This window comes from Scophthalmus maximus, chromosome 20 (genome assembly GCF_022379125.1).
Source record: "Scophthalmus maximus strain ysfricsl-2021 chromosome 20, ASM2237912v1, whole genome shotgun sequence".
Taxonomy (NCBI): Eukaryota; Metazoa; Chordata; class Actinopteri; order Pleuronectiformes; family Scophthalmidae; genus Scophthalmus; species Scophthalmus maximus.
Genome location: NC_061534.1, coordinates 12,190,111 through 12,209,768, shown reverse-complemented (window position 1 = coordinate 12,209,768; position 19,658 = coordinate 12,190,111). Strand labels below are relative to the sequence as shown.

Below are 19,658 nucleotides of genomic sequence, written 5' to 3'. Positions count from 1 at the left end.
GCTTCCGATTGATTATTTATAATATGAATATATTAGAAGGTTGGGCTGTTATATTAGAGCCTAAAATATACACCTTCCATTTTCTGAAAATCTAAGCCCAGGTTTTTGCTGTCTAAAAGTGACATTCAAGCATACGCCATAGAAACGGCGCTTCTACATTACGATTACAAGAAACCTATGTGATAACATGCCTTTCAAAGAAAGAAAACATTAGTGTCTGTTTGTCGTCTCCCTTGTTCCCCCCTCTTGTCATTGCTGCAATTTTTTCTTTACTTGTATTTGATTTTTATAGGGTTTTTATTCCTTAGCCCACATGAGGCCTGCCTCTGTGTGTGGAGTATAGTCATAATAAACTGTGACGTTTGCATCTGTCTTGCCTCGTTTCACACTCACACCCAAAGAAAGTCAAAAAGTCTTCATTTTTTCTTCTTTTTCTAAAATAATGTGTGCTGCACACACCGTCGGGCTTAATTGTTAGGGAGATGATGTGAGATGAGGGAAGCTCAGTGAGGCAAACCTAACCAGTAACACCCGGCTCCTGGCGGGACAGTGCAGGATGGGAACAGAGAGAGAAAGAGAGAGAGAGAGCCTCCATGTGACTGTGACCCCCCCTCTCTTCCTGGGCCTTGACGTCAGACGTGCTCCTTTGGTGTTGCTATGGAAACATGTCTCCCTACACCCCCTCCTCCATCCCTCCTCCCTCCCTCTCTCTCTCTCTCTCTCTCTCTCTCTCTCTCTCTCTTTGCTCTGGTAGGTCCACAATGGTACAGACAGCATCTTGCAGCACAATGGTTGCAAGGTGGTGAACAGTGATTCAGCATCGGCGAACCTCGGCAGCGTCTCGCCTCTGAGATTTTTCTCTTCCCCCGCCTCTTCTCTCCATCGTCTTTATTTTAGTGCTTTTTTAGATTTTGGTTGTTGTTCACGGCCACACTCGCCATCTTTATGAGCCCTTCAGCCATGGTCGCCGCACTGTGTCCCGTCGGGATGTTTTGAGGAGAAGAAAAGGGAACCTGTCACCGGACTGGGATCGTCATCAGCTGGCACGGAATGGTAAGGGCCGGGTGCGGGTCTGTGTGTGGAGGTGGGCGCCCGGAGGGTGGAGTGCTGAATATTGATTGGAAGGGAAGGTTAATGAAGTCCACTAGCCATGCCTCGGTGGGAAAGGGGTAAATAGATGGTAAATAAATAAATAAATAAATAGGGTGTTGTTTTGCAACAACAAGCAGCACCGTGCCGGGGTCGCCTGATGGCGTTATTCTCCTCATCCATCGCTCTCCATCTCCATCCGAGCGCCTCCCTGCTATTGGTGGAAAAGAAAACCTATCACAGATCTCGTTCTAGTTGAACACCGAGAATAAACAGAGTCACATATTCTAACCCTAACCCTAACCCTGACCACCGCTCCTTGTTTACTCAGTATGAATTGGATTAAACTCTGACCCCAACCCCTCATTTCTGTGTTCACGTTCCGACGTGGCCTCTGTTGTGATGCACGCTGTGGACATTATAGACTGGGGAGAGTGCAGAGGGGGCAGTGGTGCAGCTGGATGATGGAGGAGTTTATGCTCCTCTAAACACAGGCTACACCGGCTGTACTGTAGGCCTACATGCAGAGTTTCGTCCCTCCTCCTCCTCCTCCTCCTCCCCCTCCATCAGAAAGTCAGCTGCGCACCTTGTGCATTATGCAGACCATCACTACTTCACCCAGCCCCCAGCTCCATCAGGAGAGCTTCAAAACAGTCTGGATTAATGGGGATTAATTGATTGATGAGGATTTAAAAAAAATAATTCCTTGTCTGATACTGAAGCTTTTTAAGTGTCCATGTACACAGCGTATTGGGGGGATGTAGAGGCCTGATTTTTTTTAAAGACAGAGGGGATGGGATTATATTCCCTCTAATGTGGGCTACACTACACTGGATGGAAATACATGAAGCTACAGAGGAAGGTACATGAATCTTTTTCTAAATCTGCAGTTGTTTTTATTTGGCATTCTTCTGCACGTGGATCACTGGGGGAAGACATTTGATTTGCCTGTTAAACCCACACTGTCTATTTAGCAAAGGAATGCATCACATCAAGCTGTCAGGTGGTTGTGGGCACAAGCAGCGGGCTTTGTTATGTTTGTTTTTTACATTTTTCTCTTAGATTTCCCACCCCCCATGTACCTGTGCGGCGACAGGCCCACGGCCGTGCACTAATTGCTGGAGTCAGCGAAGGGCTGAGGGTGTCACAACAAAACTCTCCACGTTTCAGGACAGAAAAAGCGAATCGCTTTAGCGCTGTGACCTTGGCTGCTGAATTATTCACGAGCAGGCTTCCACGCTTGTGAAAGTGCTGCAGGGAACTCGCTTAACAATTAAACAAAGGTTGTGTTTTTTTTCTTTCTATGGGTGTTCCTGCAGTGGCTGAAGAGTTCGACATGTCTCTTTAAATAGAAAAAAAAGGCTTCACCATCTTTCTCCTCATCCTCTCCATCACCACCATCATCACCATCATCAGCTTATAGCAAATGATGAGTCTTGAATCGCTCTAAATTATTTATGGGGAAATATGCAAAAGTGGCTTCTGCATTATACAACAATCTGTTTTTATTTGGGGTAGTAGCCACTGCAGGTTTACACGCACGCTGATAATCACTGATATTGACTTGGTAGGTGGCTTGTTTAAGCAATGGAAACTCATCAATTGGACACAGCCCCCCACAGCAGACCGATGTTATGTTGCAGTCGATGATGCCTGCATTGTAATGTCATTTTGTTTTTGCAGATCAGTATTCTAATCCTACGTTATGTAATATAGAAAGGCAATGTATCAAGCTGAGATAATGGTGGAATTACACACACAAGATTAATCAGCAAAGGGACAAGGGCTGCAACTGAGGCTTATTTTCATTATTGATTCATCTGCTGATTATTTCCCCCAATCAATTAATTGATTATTAGAGTCCAAGGTGATATCTTTAAATGTCTGGTTCTGTCCCACCAGCAACTCAAAAGCCAAACATATGAGAAAATCAGCAAAGTCTCACAATCAAGATTAATGAAATTAAAGGGAATGTTGTTTTAATGATCTACTAATTCATTAATTGACTCGTGTTTTCAGCTCTAAGAGGAACATTTAGATGTGGATTTATTGAGGAAAACATATGAATTGCATGTATTTGAATATAAATGGGTTAGTGATTTACAGGATTTGAATGGATTCTTTTTTTGTGATGGTGTCTGGACGGACAACAGAAAAACAAAGCCAACATCTCAAACCTCGGAAACAGTATAAAACCATCATGGTAGTGTAATTGCCACCAGTTTTCCAGTGGAACAAGGTTTCACCAAGCAAACTATGGCAAATAAATACCAGTCCAGTTCAGGACTGCTGGTATGAAGGTTTAAGAGGAGGAATGTGAGAAGTTCACAAAGAGACCCTTTTTCAAAACCATCCTTGTTGAACATCAATAACTTAAACATTCTCATCAGTCTATTTTGCTGTGGTTCTTGTAATCATATGAAAGGTCAATGTCATCATTAGACGATACTGAGGACCACTGGAACAGTCTTTCATCACCTGATGACCCCCCCATCGGCTAATTTAACTCCTTGCTATGTATTACTGCAGTTTTGACAATCCATACTCCTCATAGAGTAATATGAGGAGTATGATGGCTCAAATATGAACACAGATCGATTAAATTCAGAATAACAGATGAATGATTTGGATAAGCGGGAGGTCGTGTGAGATAAATAGATGCACGTTAAGTTAGGGTGAGAGGATATATGTCTCCCCAGCATCACCATACTGTACATGAAGGTGAGTTGTGACAGGAGCAATGAAGGGGGAATAACATCTTATGAGTCACTGCTGGCCGATGTGGTCCGCATGAGCGGGAGTGTGTTTCACTTTATTGTTTATGTGCCGCTTGGTTCACAGCATCATGACCACATTAATCAGACTACTTGAAGAAACAGTTACATATGCTCTCACAACAGAGTTTTATTTACCCATAGCCTGAAGTCGATCAACTTGATCATGACCGGTAGCATCAAATTACAGTACATGTAACTGTCATTACTGTAGTCGACAATTCAAATTTTGATATATTCCCCCAAAGTTATGCCACAGTCTTGTTCCATTGGATTTCTTAGCAATTTGTCATAAATCAAGTGTAATTCTTGCTGCATTAAAGTTTATTCCCCCAGGCCCGCAGTATTGTTTACCACCACAGACAAACAGAGAGATGGGCCCCGCAGAGTGAGATGGACAGTCATGTAATCAAATTAGATCCAGCAAATATGCAGCTTTTATTTGCTTTGTGGTGCAGATAGCTGAGTGCAAGACCTTAAGCTGCGTTTAGATTCAGCGCCAATCTCCCCGCCGCACATTTGTATAGAGAATTAAGAGTCACCAAAGGTCAGACACTGTGAGGCCGTCAAAGGATTTCAGACAGGACATTCGCTCCAGACTAATGACATTGCAAAAAAACAACAACAAAAAAAACCAAACTGCCATTTATCACCACATTTTCTCTCATTATAGATTGGTGCCTGTTTAATGCTGCTAAAGCTACAGGCACATACAGTGTTGTCATGTGTGCAGGTACTGTAAGCAGATATCAAAGAAATTAATTGTCCAATTTAGTCATTAGTATGCACATACAAGTATGGTTTCGATAAAATCACACCTTGTACTTGATTATGTTGAGAAAAAACAGTGTTCTACTGTAGTCCTGGCAGTAGAATAGCTGTGTGATTTTGTCAGATTAAATATGCTTATCATTTTATGTGGTACGAGTATCCAGTTTACAGAAGACAGTAGTTTCACTAGTGCCCCGGTCTTGCTCTCTTCCTCCAAGAAAGGCTGTAAATCAGATGAATGTGCTCAGGCACCTGCCAAAGCTTTGCATGTTGTTACCGTGCAGCTGATCAGAAAACTGCAGTGCAAGCAGGTTTTCAGCTGACATGTCTCTTGTTTGGGTACAGTGAATCAGGCGATGTGAGCGAGAGCTGCTGGACGGCAGATGTGTGTATTTTTGCTCCGGAGAAACTAATCACCGTACGTCAGTGAACATTCAGATTCTCTCACAACCTGTAGACGAGCTCAGGAGTCGGCGTCGCATTGTTTTTCCCGGCCGGGCCCCGCAGCTCGCGGCGCTTCCCTTCCCCTCCCCTGAGCCCACGGTGGGAGGCTGTTCTGCGTTTGGCTCTTGGTACTGCAGGAGAGGCTGAGGCTGCTGAACCAAGCACTCACAATGAGAGCTCCGAGGGAGGGGGAGGGGAGACGGGTTGCAGCGAGGCTGGGAGCCTGGGAGCAGGAATGGTGGGAGCGAGGGTGGGACAAAAGGGAGAGCAGGAGAAGGGAGAATGCGGGCTCTCGTCAGTACTGGGGATGGAGGGAGGAATGGAGATGGGGAGAAATGCTGTGGCGTGCAGCCGCGGTGACATTCGCGAAATGTGTAGCTTTCGCGCTTATGACAGAGGGCGGAAGAGGGATGAGGTGAGGGGAAAGGGAGCAAAGATGGATACAGCAGGAAAAATTACAGTATGGTGTGTGTAGACATGTGGGCAGACACAGTGTGCTATATCATTCCTCCTCCATGGCTGGACCCAAAGTCTCTGTTGCCACACTGAAGGATTACAGTGAGACGTGTTTTATTGCACTGTATCTATTGTTAAATAATCTTTGCATTCATTCGCGCCTTTCAATCATGCCACCGTCCTTCTCAGCAGGTGTCGGCATGACGAGTCACCCCGCTGCACTTCTCCAACTAGTAATGAAAAGGACTCTCAAGACACTCGGGAAATTTCTCATATCCTGTCCTTTATTAATAGTGCGCAGGTTTTGAACCCTACCACGAGGAAAAGCTTGATGAGTGTGCCCCCCGTACTCGTGTTGCTCTCCAGCTGAAAAAGCTGTCCTCGCTGCCCCGAGCCCTCCATGTCAGATATTATGAACGGATTGCATTATGAACTTTGCTGTAGTATCGGTGTTTGCCCCATTACCTATCCATAGAACGTTCAAAAATTCTGACACACACGTGGGATTTGGTTATTGATACTTTGTGTAAAAAAACCCATCACTTTCTGTAACATTGCAATATAGGGACTTGTCACCAGTTCTTTATCTTGATGTAAAAAAAACTGACATTAATTGTGTATGAGTGAAATTTGGCGCAGATTATCAAACTACTTGTTCCTTTTATTTATTAGAAGAGTGAGAGTGTAGGACTGTTTGGCTTCGGTAGAGGTATGCACTGTACCGAGTGACGCCCTGGTTAAATTACCTGCAATGAAAGTCAAAATTTCTGCTGTGAAAATTCTATTCCCCTGTCTAATGGCACATGCACTGAATACAGCCACTGTAAAAAAAGATCCCAAAATCCGGCGACTTAGTACAACCCACTGTAACCTTTTATCACTGGGCGACCTCTAGCAGCTAGGAGGTTTGGCTTGGATGGATGGCTGGCTCACTTAGTGGTCACAGGACTTTCACACAGAAGACCGCAACTGTACATTTCCTGTGTGAAACCAATAATCAACATTTCTGTTCTCCATGACCGTTTGACAACCCTAACCGCATGTTTATCATTACAATAACCGTGATCACGACGGTCCTCTAACCTTAAGGAAGCTTAGCTCATTTTAAACCCCAAAATCTGATCCTTTCACAGTTAAAACTTGGTTAAACCAAACAATGTGGTTTTGTTATAGCAGCATAACTAAGAGCTGTTTCAGGACTCGCCTGAACCAGCCCTAACTAAAGTTTTAAGTCTACCTTAAAGAGAAACACAAACTGGGAGCTGGTTCCACAGGACAGGAGCCCGGTGGCTGAAGGCTCCCATTCTGCACTTACAGTCTCTGTGAACCACAAGTAGTCCTGTATGGAGAGAGAGAGAAGTGATCTCTTGGGATAGTACGGAACTATGAGCTCTGTAAGTTACGACGGAGGTGGATCAGGAGCAGGATATTGAATTCTATTCTGAATTATAAAGGTAGCAGGAAACGCAGAAAACCATAAAGTAATCTGGATCCTGAGAGCCAGGAGTTTCCTGCCGTACAGCAGGGCCCCTGCCTCCCAACTCTGCGGCACAATCACTTGTTCGCCAGAGGCACTGTTGTGCCCATGGGGGCAGATGCAACAGAATGCACAGGATCCAAATGACAAGGACCGGCCGCAACTGCAGAGCACGCACACATGCACTGACACCGGCACAATCCAGCATCAGCGCGGCCAGCGCTGGAGATTAATGGTCTGCTTTAATAATATGCATTAGCCCCTTCAAGATAATAAAAACATCCTCTCGGGTTTCTCACACCATCTTTCTTTCTAATTTTCATTCAGTCGCAGTTTTTTTAGTTTTTTACTAAACAACAGTTTTTTTCCCCTCAGTGCAAATAACACTGTCTTTTGTAATTGTGCAATAGATGTGTGTGTGTGTGTGTGTGTGTGTGTGTGTGTGTGTGTGTGTGTGCGTGTGTGTGTGTGTGCGTGTGTGTGTGTGTGTGTGTGTGCGTGTGCGTGTGTGTGCGTGTGTGTGTGCATCTCTGCAGGACATGACACATCACATCTTTTCATGTATTTCAGATTTTTTAATTTGTTAGCGTCACATCATCATTTACTGTGGTACATCATGTTCTGACTGAACTCGACCCAAATCAGTATGTCAGTGCAGTGTCAGTACAGACATGCACGCATCAACAGTCAATTCCAGAAGAGGGAGATGCGCTTAAATCCTCCTGAGCAGCTATAGCCGGTAGTGTGAAAGGTCCACAGAACTCCTGTATGTCCTGCATTAGCATCCTCACTTTTCAAACTCTGATGCAACAGCAAGAAATACTCTTGAGCAGTCTTCAAGAGCCGTATGAAGGAGGGAGAACTTTTAAAATATGCTGGTTGATGCTCACATCTTACCAAAAGTTATAAAATATGAACTTCCCTGATTATCTTATTTCTTTCACCAAAGATGAAGCTACGCACATATTAGTAGAGACGTAATCACAGGCCAGAATGAATTGATGACAGTTGTCCAGACGCAGACTCTTTTCACTTTTTTTACTTTTGAGTTGAGATCATAGATCGTAAATGCGACTCCACTGGTTATAAAAAGAAGTCAGTTTCTATAGAAGTCTATGACAAAATGACTCTCCCTCTCACTTGATTTATAACATCAATAAACATTTTCCTGGGAAGTTTATGGTCTCAATCACTAGTTTCAAGTTTTCTTCAATACAGCACGATGTTCATTCTGTAAATCATGGTCCCATTTAGAGTTAAATAGACGATGAAGCACAGTGTGCAATGGGGGCGTGGATGCAGCGTGATTGACAGCTACTGCCCTCCAATAGGTTACAGGTTGCAGTTGTAGGTGGCCTTGCAGTGGATGAGCTCTCAGTCAGACCCACCGCCTGCTCCTTCTGATATGATTACTTCTGGTTTCAAAAAAACAAAAATGGCGCCGGACAAAATGCTAAACTCAAGTCTTCAAAATGGCAGTTGGCAATCCAATGGGTCACACGGTGGGTTACCACTTGGTTGGCATGGAAATCAAATCAACCAAAGTACCAACCAAATGGCTTCTGCAACACCAAATATCAGAAAGTGCAGAGATTTGATCTATGTGAAATGCGGCTGCTTTCATTGCATAAAAACCTTTTTGCAAAAACGTGTTTGTACCATATTGTCTTGAAGTAACTTCTCAGTAATTGAAACCAGGGACTGTAACTCTAATTTGATCACCATTTTTGGTTTGATTCCGTATTAAGAAAATCCGTCACACTTGCGATAATGATTTGTCCTTTTGATCATGATTCATTGTAGTGCATATTAGATCTTCTTATTCTTCCAACAGGTTTTTAAAAATCCCCATTCTTTCCTGATCCCCTCTTAGAATAAGCTGTAGAAGAAAAGAGAAAGCTCAAGCTTTTTATGTTCTTTGCTTACTCCACTTCTCTGTCACCTGTCACTGGATTGTACTGATAGGACATATTGTAGTCAGAATGATATATGAGCATTTTAGGGGAATGGTGCTGAGTGTAGTCTTAGCTACAACTGGACCAGCTTTTCAACCATGACTGTTATCAGCAGAATCTGGTCGGAGGGTCGAACAAACAAGCACAGAATTGTCTGTGTTGGCTCTCGGCCAAAGACGGGGAAGAAATCTCTGTGTGAATTTTCCACCAAGGTAAATTGTTGTTTAATCTCTAATATGTTTACAGTTCTGCTCTATATTTACTAATCAAACCTCTACAAGTTTGAAATCACAGCTAAAATAAATCGATTTGTTTTTAGTAAAAGTGGAATTGAAATGGGAAACATTAAACACTAAATCAGATTCAAATGATTATTTTATATATATTTTTTGTCATATTTTTATTCTAAGAAATTCCTTTTTTTTCTCTTTACCCTAAACTGTGTTTTTTTCACTTTTGTGATCGCCAATTCATAATCAAATCCATTGTTTTTAATCCATATTTATGACTTTTTACATCTTTTATTTTGATGCTTGTCCCCCTAAGGGATTTAATCCAACTATGCAAATGCACATTTCATCGGAACACAGCCATCAGCTCAGTTTCAATTTAATTTGATTTAACATTCATGTAGTGTTTTTGTTTTTGTTTGGTCGTTCTGAGAAATAAAGAGAAAACCACAATGTCTGCTGCATGTGAACGTAGCACTGACTGGAGGCTGCCGTACGTACGGAACACACCCTCTCACAGTCACATTTCACATCCAGAGAGGATCCAGGTGGTGTTTGAATTATTATAGTGGATGCTGTTGGAAGACAAACACCTCGGCCACGTGAGAGTTTTAATATCTTGTGCACACAGATGGCTAAAGATTAGAGCATCGCGGCCACTGCAGGCCAGGTGGTCCGTCCGATTCAGTGTTGACCTGTTAGATTAATAGCAAATCCTGTGCTGTTGATGTGGTGCCAGCGATGTTGGTCATGTGACACATACAGATGTGGTGTGAAATATCTATGGCGGTTTGAGGGATGGAGCTCATGCAGAAATCACATCGAAAACTGTGTGTCCTCATAACCTTTGACTTTGTCATTTATTATTTCTGAGTCTTGATCCCTCATAGTCCTTCCTCTCATCCTTCTCCTTTTCCCTCTTATTCTTTGATGGGAGTTCAGCTAGTCTGTGATTATTGAGGTTCTTCCAGGGATATATGCTCGCCTGTGAATCAGTCGTCAAATTGCTCCTAGCGGCACAAAATGTTATGGTTCGTACAAAGGCAGCAGACTCGGTGATGAGCCGCAGACAAATGTCCACCATCACTTTACACTGCGTCCCTGCACAGGTCTACAGTGAAAGGTCCGAAAAAATTGGTCAAACCACAGAAACTGGAGCCTTTGTGTCCCACATCTCCCCTTTTGTTTAAAGCTGCCCTGCTTCCTTTGGACATCGCAGAAACAATGGCGGTTTAACCGTGGCATTGTTGAAGGACTACTGGCGCTAATACGCTTGTGTCGAGCAAGCCCAAGATTTACCTTCTGACAGCACATTACGGAGCCACATCCATTCAACCGCTGGTCGAGGTTTTTTGAACAATGAGGGCACACCAAACGATTCAGGCACCTTTTGTGGGGCGTTCATGAACACACTCCCATTCTCGCCAGGCCAGCAAAAACTTTTTTCCATTACCTTTAATGCCACACTATTTTATTCAGAAGACGTGATCATTAGCACATTGGGGGCTTCATTACCTGGAAAACCCTTGAAGCCAGACGCATTGTGGGCGAGAGCTGCAGCCTATCTCCCAGACTAATGTGGGGAGCTTCTGTTGTTCAGAGCTTTCTTTTCTCCTTACTCCTCCTTTGTCAATGTTTTGAACTGTTCCTCAAAAAAAAAAAAAAAAAAGCTCAAGAAAATCGGCAAATCTACATTAATTCAAGTTCACCTGTGGGCTGCTCCTTCACAGTCAGAGACTCAGCATTTTGTCAAAGATAACTACTCTTCTTTATATGCAAATGTCACCTCTGTTGTGGAAGAGTGGGTCGTCCACTAACCAGAAGGTCGGTGGGTCGATCCCCAAGTGTCCTCGGACAAGTCACTGAATGCAAACTGCCTCTGAACCATTCACGGCCGTGTGATAGAAAATGCACTGTGTAAAATGCACTGTGTGTGTGTGTGTGTGTGTGTGTGTGTGTGAACAGGTGAATATGACTTGTGCTGTAAAGCCCATTGAGCGGTCAGTAAGAGTAGAAAAGTGCTAAATACAGGCCACTTACCATTTACCATTTAATGGTACTGGCTTTTTCAAAGCTTCTTTTACATGTATGACAGCGATACCAAAGTAAAACCTGGTAAAATTGAATTCATTATCTCCTCTTTAGTCTCTAAATAAAGTCATAACCTTGAAGGTAAAAACAGGTTTGGTTTAGTGTCAAAGTGATGAAATGTGAGAGGAGTTAAATGAAATGTGTCTTGTATTGGTTGTTGTCATGGTCACGGTTCTAAGATTAATATACATTCAATTTATAAATGTAAAGAGTTGCAAAACTCATAATGTTATCATGAATAATGAAAAGACATTGAGGACATAAATATGCACTGGGACTAGTTTGAGAAATAACATCATTGGCTAATCATTGGTGAAGCTGTTCGATAAGTGGGCAAATACAATCAGGCCTATAGAAAAAATTATGAAAGTGTAGTGACATTGAGATGATGTTATGAAATCATCCATATTGCAGGGAGCACGAGGAGGTGGAGGCTTCAGCCTGCCAGGAATTTGTCATCAACGAACATCAGCATATTGTCTTTCACTCCTCGAGACCATCAGCTATTCACGCCGACATCTTGAAACACAAAGACACCTGTCACTGAAACTGAGCTGTATCTATCATACTCCCATAAGGAAATCAATGTATTCGTCAATTCTCATTCACAGAGTTGAGTTTTGTTTAGTTTTTTTTCTCTTTTATTGAGACTTTTCAGATTCCGTCACACATGAGGAGAGGTCTGCATGATTGCAGAAAGGGTGGTCCAAACAACCTTTCTGTCACCGTGGACACATTGACGTATTTTATATTTAGAAAACTGTGATAAATGAAACTGCTGTATTGCATATTATATGTAGTGTGATTAGTGTGGGGTCACTTCAGTTCCCATACTGCATGCAAAAGGTTACGTTGCACCTCATATACTATAAGTATAGAGTTCACACTCTCACTGTTTCCCTCTCTCCACCTGCTTTGTGTCTTCCAGGTATTTATGAGCAGACATTTCTTATATAACTGCAGCCAACCGATCCTGGATGTAAAGATAGCCTTTTGTCAGGTGTGTGTTCCTTACAGGTAAAAAAGGTACAGTATTCAATCCCTTTCATATCCCCTTCATTGCTCTATATGTTGTGGTATATGCTGTTGTGTTTCTGTGCATAAAAAGTGAGACATCTAAAGTCGAGTTTCATCAGGAACATTTACCTCGGACAAAAGGGAACACGTTAAAGTGTCAAAGTGAAATGCACAAGGGTTTCCACTCGGGATTACTAGCTCCGGTGTGAATGTTTCACAGAAAATATTTTCTAGACTTTAGCAAAGCTAGAAATAATTGAGTTAGACCAAGGTTTTCTTTTGAAGTTCAGCATTTACAGTGTCGATCTGTGAACTGAGAGAAAACAGTGAAGTGTCTTCCTGTCTGTGGCCGCAATCGCCCGTCTCCTCTTGAGATGTGGCGGCGTATAATGCAAATGCAAATGCTCCGGTGGGGATGCCATTTCATAAACGCCACAGTCTTTATCGCATGCCCTGTGCGTGAGCACTGTGCGGTTTGCTACAGGCTATTTTCACAGTAGCTCAATCTTATTGAGATAATTTGCACGGGGTGTCTGCATCGCACATGCATGCGTAGCTGGGCGTTTAATAGCCACTCTACAGTAGATGCGACAGGCCAGTGCATTGAATTGATTAGATCATATTTAAGTGCATCACCTCTACATGTAAATATTTTCTCGTGGCATCCGCGGGAAGTTTCAAACCCGTGTCCCTCAGTAACACACAGTAGTACGACGTTGTGTGTGTGGTTTGTGAGCTTTGTTGTAATTATCCAGTCCGCAATTAACCGCTATTTTTGTTGTGGCACCACTTGTGCGACTCCTCTGCCTGTGTAATTATAGCCTGATTACTGTGTGCACGTGAATATAATCTTTGAATCCACGTTAAAGAGTAAAGACATCAGTGGCATGAAAGTCATTACATGACTATTAAAGACATGTATGCATGGAAACAATTACAGTACTACAGTAGTTTATGCTGTGTGACCAGCCATACCACAGTTTTTTGTTGTAAAGTACCAATAAGGAAGATAAAGTTGTATCAGCAGGTACACATATATTGAATGTGGATTTCAAAAAAATGTTTTGTACGAATGTTACACCACATTTTTAAACTGTCGATGTCGATTAACAGATGCTTTATCACTTTTCCAGGTCAGCAAACACATGAACCCTCTTCACCATCATAACAGAGTTTTTTTCTTCTGTTTTTGTTTGCTCTTTGCAGGGTTTTGGTAAACAAGTGGATGTGTCATATATCGCCCAGCATTACAACATGAGCAAGAGCAAAGTGGACAACCAGTTCTACAGTGTGGAAGTGGGAGACTCCACCTTCACAGTTTTAAAGCGTTACCAGAATTTAAAGCCCATCGGCTCTGGAGCTCAGGGAATTGTCTGGTAAGTACTCAACAGTGCATTTCTTTTATGCCCTGTTTAATATCAGAATTTTTGAATTGTTCTTTTTATGTAGTATTTAAGGCGTGATTATCTCATTTAGCGGTTAGTTCTTTTTTCTAATTGCCTTGTAGTTTATTGCTGTGGGGGCTGATTACAGGAGGAGAATCTCTGCTCTGTGTTTTCACCATGCGAGTAAAGGGCTGTAAAACGGAATTATTTAATTACAGAAACCCATGTGACGTCCCAATGATTAATGCTGTTGATTCGGCGGGAGGGAAGTCATATTTTCCCAGTTCTCCTGGTTTGATTATTCCTGAACAATCATAGCATTTGAAGGCACAGCATGCAACAATGCGACGCAGCTTTGCAGAAACCGTATGCAGAGCAAAGAGGAATAGGGATGGATCAGCTCAACATTAGAGATTAAAAGGGCTGCGAATGTCGAAACCTTTATTGGGCTTTAATCTTGTAATGGTGAACAGGCGGAGGTCCCCCCTCAAGGTCTTGTAAAAACAGCAAAATAATCTGAATTATTAATGTTTCTCAAGCAACATTTTTTTGTTGGTAATCTTTGTAAGTGGAATTAAACATTTTATCTTTCAATTGAAAGATATACGCTTCTGAGATAAAAAAAATAAATTACTGATTAGGGTCTCGCTGCATCACAAAATAATAAAACAGTAATATATTTGTTTCCCTTATAACACCCTGATATTTGAAAATCAAAGATAATTGTTGCTGTTTCTGTGAGAAAATGTCGAAACATCAGTGGCAAAATACTGAAAAACTCTTAAAAGGCCGTAAAATGTCGAGTGTCTGGCCTTTCAGAATATTTGAATCGACTGGGTTCATATCCTCTCCGGCGCTTCGAGCGGATGACACATCTGCTGTGCAGAATATGGATGTGTGGGCCATAAGGGCCTAACAGGATGGGCACTTAAATGAATCCTTAATCCAGATTGCAGAGCGAGCTCGCATTCATTGTAATTCATCTCACGCCGGCCCTATCAGAACGCAGAACCCACTGCCAAGGCTCCACTTAAAGGAATGCATCTCACACTCTTTGTCAAACAGATCTATAAGTTACATTCATGTTAATGCCGTGCCACTATGGCGATATACCTGCCCCAGAGACCCCCCCTGGGATGACCCAAGTCGGCAGGTTTTTTATGGCAGCGTGTCCTATGAAAGTGGTTGAAGATTCACTGGCTCTCACCGCCGTAAACTGCCCTGTCCTTCACTCGCCCTGTTTCATTGTCCTTCCTTGCCTTCCCATGCCCTCAGCCCCGTCGCCCCTTCCGCTCCAAAGCAATTTTGTGCATATCCAAAGGAGCTTGGGCAGGCCGTGGCTGCGAATGCTGGGCTGGTGCCCGTTCGAAGGATACTGTTGGGATGCATGGCAGGGAGACGGTGCAGATCTAATTTAACCTGCTCTGGTGTGTGTCGCTTGGCTCTTCCCCACAGCTGTCATCTGGTGTCATATGGTCACGGTATTACCGCAACCACACCACATAAAACCCCCCGGAGCTGATGTAATGTCCCACTGATTACAGACAGTCGAATGAAAGTAGTTTCGTCTAGTTGTTAACTTGCACATAAACAACAACATAATGCTAGAAAAAAGGTTTTTGTCTGCCAGTTGAGTTATTTTCCACTCGAAAGTTGACTTTCAAATATTCTGTATTCTGCTTTACTTATGCAATCAAACCGGCCTCTGTAAAGCCCGAGAACACGTTAACGTGGGAAAACATCGCTGCTGCAGCTAGAACTCTCTCTCTGCCAGCACCGTCGCCCCCACAAACATCCCAATCTGTGCACATCTCTGCCCTTACGACTCGCGCGCTCAGTCAGGATGAGCTTCCAGATGCATCTTGGGAGGGATGAAGGCTTTAAGTAGTTTAGCTGGTCATGACATCATCTTTCACTCAGCTAGAAAAGTGATGACTGACTCAAATCCCTATTGGATCAATGCTTTTATGAAGGCTCCACTGTTTCCATGGTCACACATCATCCCTGGCCTGCCGTCTCCACAGAGACATGGCGAACCACTTCATATCCCACTCAGCCATCCACGAACCCACACACGGCATCGTTTTGATTAGGGGGTTGCGACGAGGCGGCGTGCAGATTTCCCCGAAACTCGATTTGCAGCATCATGTCTGGCTTATTTGTCGGAGAAGGCGCAGTCGAAGATATAGCTAGAAATGTTTGATGTACGTGGCACTTTAATGGCAGGTTTCCCCCCGTCTGTGTGCTTCTGTTCACTGAAAACCAACATAAATCTACACAAAGAGCCCAAATCCCAGAGGTTCTCAAGGGTTTTTGTCGAGCCAGCAAAGAACTCACTCTGCTGTAATGACCTCTACTAAGGACTGAGCCACTTTGTTGAGAGAGAAACCAGCGGCGTATGACTTATATTTCCCCCTCTATTTCACTGCATTTTACTTTGATGGCTATTTTCAATACAAGCGGGGATGGTGTCGTTTTTCCTGTCGCCATTAAACTGTGCAACCAGTTTCAACATCATCATCACTTAAGATTAAGCCCAGAAATAGTATTTTTCCGTTTCAAGTTTCACAAAATGAACTGAATGTTTATTCTTCTCTCCTCCCGACAGCCACACTGAATGTGATTTCATTGTTTCTCTGTTACTGACAAGCTCATGGCACAGAGGGGGAAAAAACAGTGTTTTTAACGATAAAATTGAGTTCAAAACAAAGTAATCTGTTTGCTGGAGCTTTGAAAAAATGACCAATGACATTGACCACGGATTGTCAGAGTGACGTGCAATCACACACAGAGTGAATCATCCCCAGCTATGAATGCCACCGTTTATTGTTTCTCTCTCTCTCTGCAGTGCGGGCTATGACGCTGTTCTGGACAGAAATGTGGCCATCAAGAAGCTGAGCAGACCCTTCCAGAACCAGACCCATGCCAAGCGGGCATACCGGGAGTTGGTGCTCATGAAATGTGTCAATCACAAAAATGTAAGTCATGCAGCTAAGGGCGGGAACAGCGGTTGGAGGGGGGGGGGGGAGCAGGAAGAAAGACGATGCATCCATTGTCAGAATGAAAACCACTTTTCAACTGTCACCCAGTCAGCGTCTATTTTTGGTCCCTGATAAATCCCCCTTGCTACAAAATGGAGATGAGCGACTACAATGTTGTGACCGTGCTAAATTCCATGCCTCCAGGAGTGTACAGAAACGGCAGGAGAGTGAAATACTTCAAGGCGTGAATGTAATCTCCCGCCCCACAGTTCTGGGCTCTTCTCTTCCTTGACGTCACCAAAATCCATTCTGCTCTCTTGTTCCGTCTCACTTCTTCTCTCCGCTGACTTTTGTCTCTCCCTCGGCAGTGTCCTTCTTCAGGGGTCATCACCAACACGCATCCACCGTCCCTTGCCTCAACTCTTGTTTCATGCCTGCTTTTCATCCACTGTGCGCTGATCCTCTCCTTGTTTTTCTCTTTTATTTCAGATTATCAGTTTATTAAATGTCTTCACACCACAGAAATCATTAGAGGATTTCCAGGATGTGTGAGTATTCAAAACACTAATTTGCATAATTGCATTATTTTATTTTAGTTCAAGTAACAGGTACACAATGTGTTTTTCATTTAATATGATATATCACATGACAGGGAACAGACAGGGAATCAGTTTATCACACATATGTGCTCATTACTCCCTCGCACCTGCAGTTGTGACAACGCACCGCTGCGGTGTGGTCGGTGAGAGAGTACTGTAGGTGTAATCTGAGGCTGCTTGAGATAACCTGCTCTCGGACGCGATGATGAATGAGAGTGTGTTCACTTTGAGAACAAGCTTTTGGTAAAGAGTCCTTCAGACGGAGAAGAAGGACTGTAGCTTTCCAATGACTCCAGCTGACGAGTAACTCGTCGGCTCGGGCGGTGACTCGACCCGACGTCCGTTGACCACTGTCGAATCCATCGCGCCTTTTCCCAGGTACCTGGCGATGGAGCTGATGGACGCCAACTTGTGCCAGGTGATTCAGATGGAGCTCGACCATGAGAGAATGTCCTACCTGCTCTACCAGATGCTGTGTGGTATCAAACATCTGCACTCAGCTGGCATCATTCACAGGGTAGGGACACTCCACACCTCTGTTTCCTTGTCAAGCTCTTGGTCATGGTTTGTTGTCTAAAATGAGTAGGCGTGAAATCAGGTCGGCAAAGGCGGCCCGGGGGATGCAGAGGAAACTGTACTGTATACTCTTATGAACATAAGAGTAAACCTGCACATAGCCGTAAACCCAATCCTATGGTATCAAAACCATTGCCATCTTCTTGTTTTGTCTCTTCATTGTGGGCGAATAGAAGTGTGGTCTAACATGACATATATACGTCCCAAACAGAAAATCCGAATTATCCGAGTATGTACAGTCTCTCACGTCAGCGCTCTCCTTTGTCCTCTCCAGGACCTTAAACCAAGCAATATAGTGGTGAAGTCCGACTGCACCCTGAAGATCCTGGACTTTGGCCTGGCGAGGACTGCAGGCACGAGCTTCATGATGACCCCTTATGTGGTGACTAGATACTACAGAGCCCCAGAGGTTATCCTGGGCATGGGATACAAAGAGAATGGTGAGAATTGACACACATCTTCAAATGATAATGCCGGAGTCATTTTATCCTCCCAGTCTCTATATTAATACAAGATTTATCTCACTGATGCATTTATTGGAATCAATGAAAACAGCTCACTGGAACTTAACAGTGTCTGCATAGCAGTATTTTTGAATATACTTGTACCACTAAACGATCGTCTTGTTTTGAAACTCTTGCCACAACTGTGTGCAATGTGTCAGGTCACACTTTGCAAATAAGCGAAGTGAAGTGAATTGTGAAGTGTTGTCGGAGGAATGAATCCCAGATTATCAGACATGACGGAATACCAGCAAAAGCTATGATTCATTAGCCACATTTCTCCTATGGATGGAAACCAGGAGGGTTGGATTTCTTTCCGCTAGTTAGAACTTCTGTCTTTCTTTCTTTCTTTGTATGTGTGAATAATTTATCTTTATGTAACACGCCTCTCACTAATTATTTCTCCCTCACCAAACAGCAATTAGTTCCCTAATCGCTGTTGCTTCTCCCAGAGAGCCGGATGTGTCTCACACTAACCTTTGCTTTTACTCTCTCTCTTTTCCTTTGCTCCCCGTTCGTCCCACCCCTCACCTCTGTGCGTGCAGTGGACATATGGTCGGTGGGGTGCATTATGGGAGAAATGGTGCGCCACAAAATCCTTTTCCCTGGTCGGGACTGTATCCTTGTCGAGAAGTTCCTGGACATAGATCGATTTCAGGGCTTTTGAAAAGCTTTTTGAAAAATAATATTCAAATTCCAAAGTGAAGGATATAATAGCTACAGGCATGTGTAAAGAAGTAAGTACATTACCGTACTTAGGTACATACACCGGGCCCGATGTTCTCTGTATGTCACTGAGGTGAACTAAACTGCGCCCACATCTGGCTTGGCTTTTTAACACATCTGTAACTCCAACAGATCTTCTTTTAACACTTTTAATACAACCTGCAATAACGCGCAAGCATAAATACATTTTGTCAACATGTCTGAATCTCGAGCTTCATCTAGTCCCACGTTTTGAGAAGAGGAAGTCCTCTCTTTGTGTGTCTGCATATTTAAGTGTGCGCTATTTGGAGTGTGCTACCTGGTGAGTTGTCATGCAGCGAGGGAGCTGCAGTTGCATCCCCCAAGGCGACGTCGTTCCGTAGGATGAGTTTGGATAAACAGGGCCCTCATGCTGCGCTCGCGCACGTGTGTTGCCGTGTGACGCACATCCTGTTTTCCGAGGGGTGCCCACATGTGTGAGCCAGATACTGTCACTAAGCTTGCAATCGATACATAATGAGAAATGTATTCATTGTGAGCAGCTGTTTGGGGAAAGCTATCAAACGTTAGATAGCATGATGATGCAAGATAGAGGTCATCTATAT

General features: G+C 43.5%; 1 protein-coding gene across 9 annotated transcripts in view; it reads left to right on the top strand.

Annotated features, from left to right (window-relative positions):
* The first annotated feature begins 746 nt into the window (after window positions 1–746).
* mapk10 (mitogen-activated protein kinase 10) overlaps window positions 747–19,658 on the top strand; it is a 33,626-nt gene continuing 14,714 nt past the window's right edge. For 5 of the 9 annotated variants that reach the window (XM_035608026.2, XM_035608024.2, XM_035608030.2 and 2 more), the window contains exons 1-8: window positions 747–1,053; window positions 12,216–12,287; window positions 13,511–13,680; window positions 16,538–16,667; window positions 17,160–17,218; window positions 17,648–17,786; window positions 18,120–18,285; window positions 18,894–18,965. In XM_035608026.2, coding sequence (XP_035463919.1) covers window positions 1,051–1,053; window positions 12,216–12,287; window positions 13,511–13,680; window positions 16,538–16,667; window positions 17,160–17,218; window positions 17,648–17,786; window positions 18,120–18,285; window positions 18,894–18,965 — 811 coding nt within the window. In that variant the 5' untranslated portion in view covers window positions 747–1,050. Of the gene's footprint in view, window positions 1,054–12,215; window positions 12,314–13,510; window positions 13,681–16,537; window positions 16,668–17,159; window positions 17,219–17,647; window positions 17,787–18,119; window positions 18,286–18,893; window positions 18,966–19,658 lie in introns of all 9 variants that reach the window. The other 4 variants (XM_035608027.2, XM_035608025.2, XM_035608029.2 and 1 more) reach the window with 3 other exon arrangements.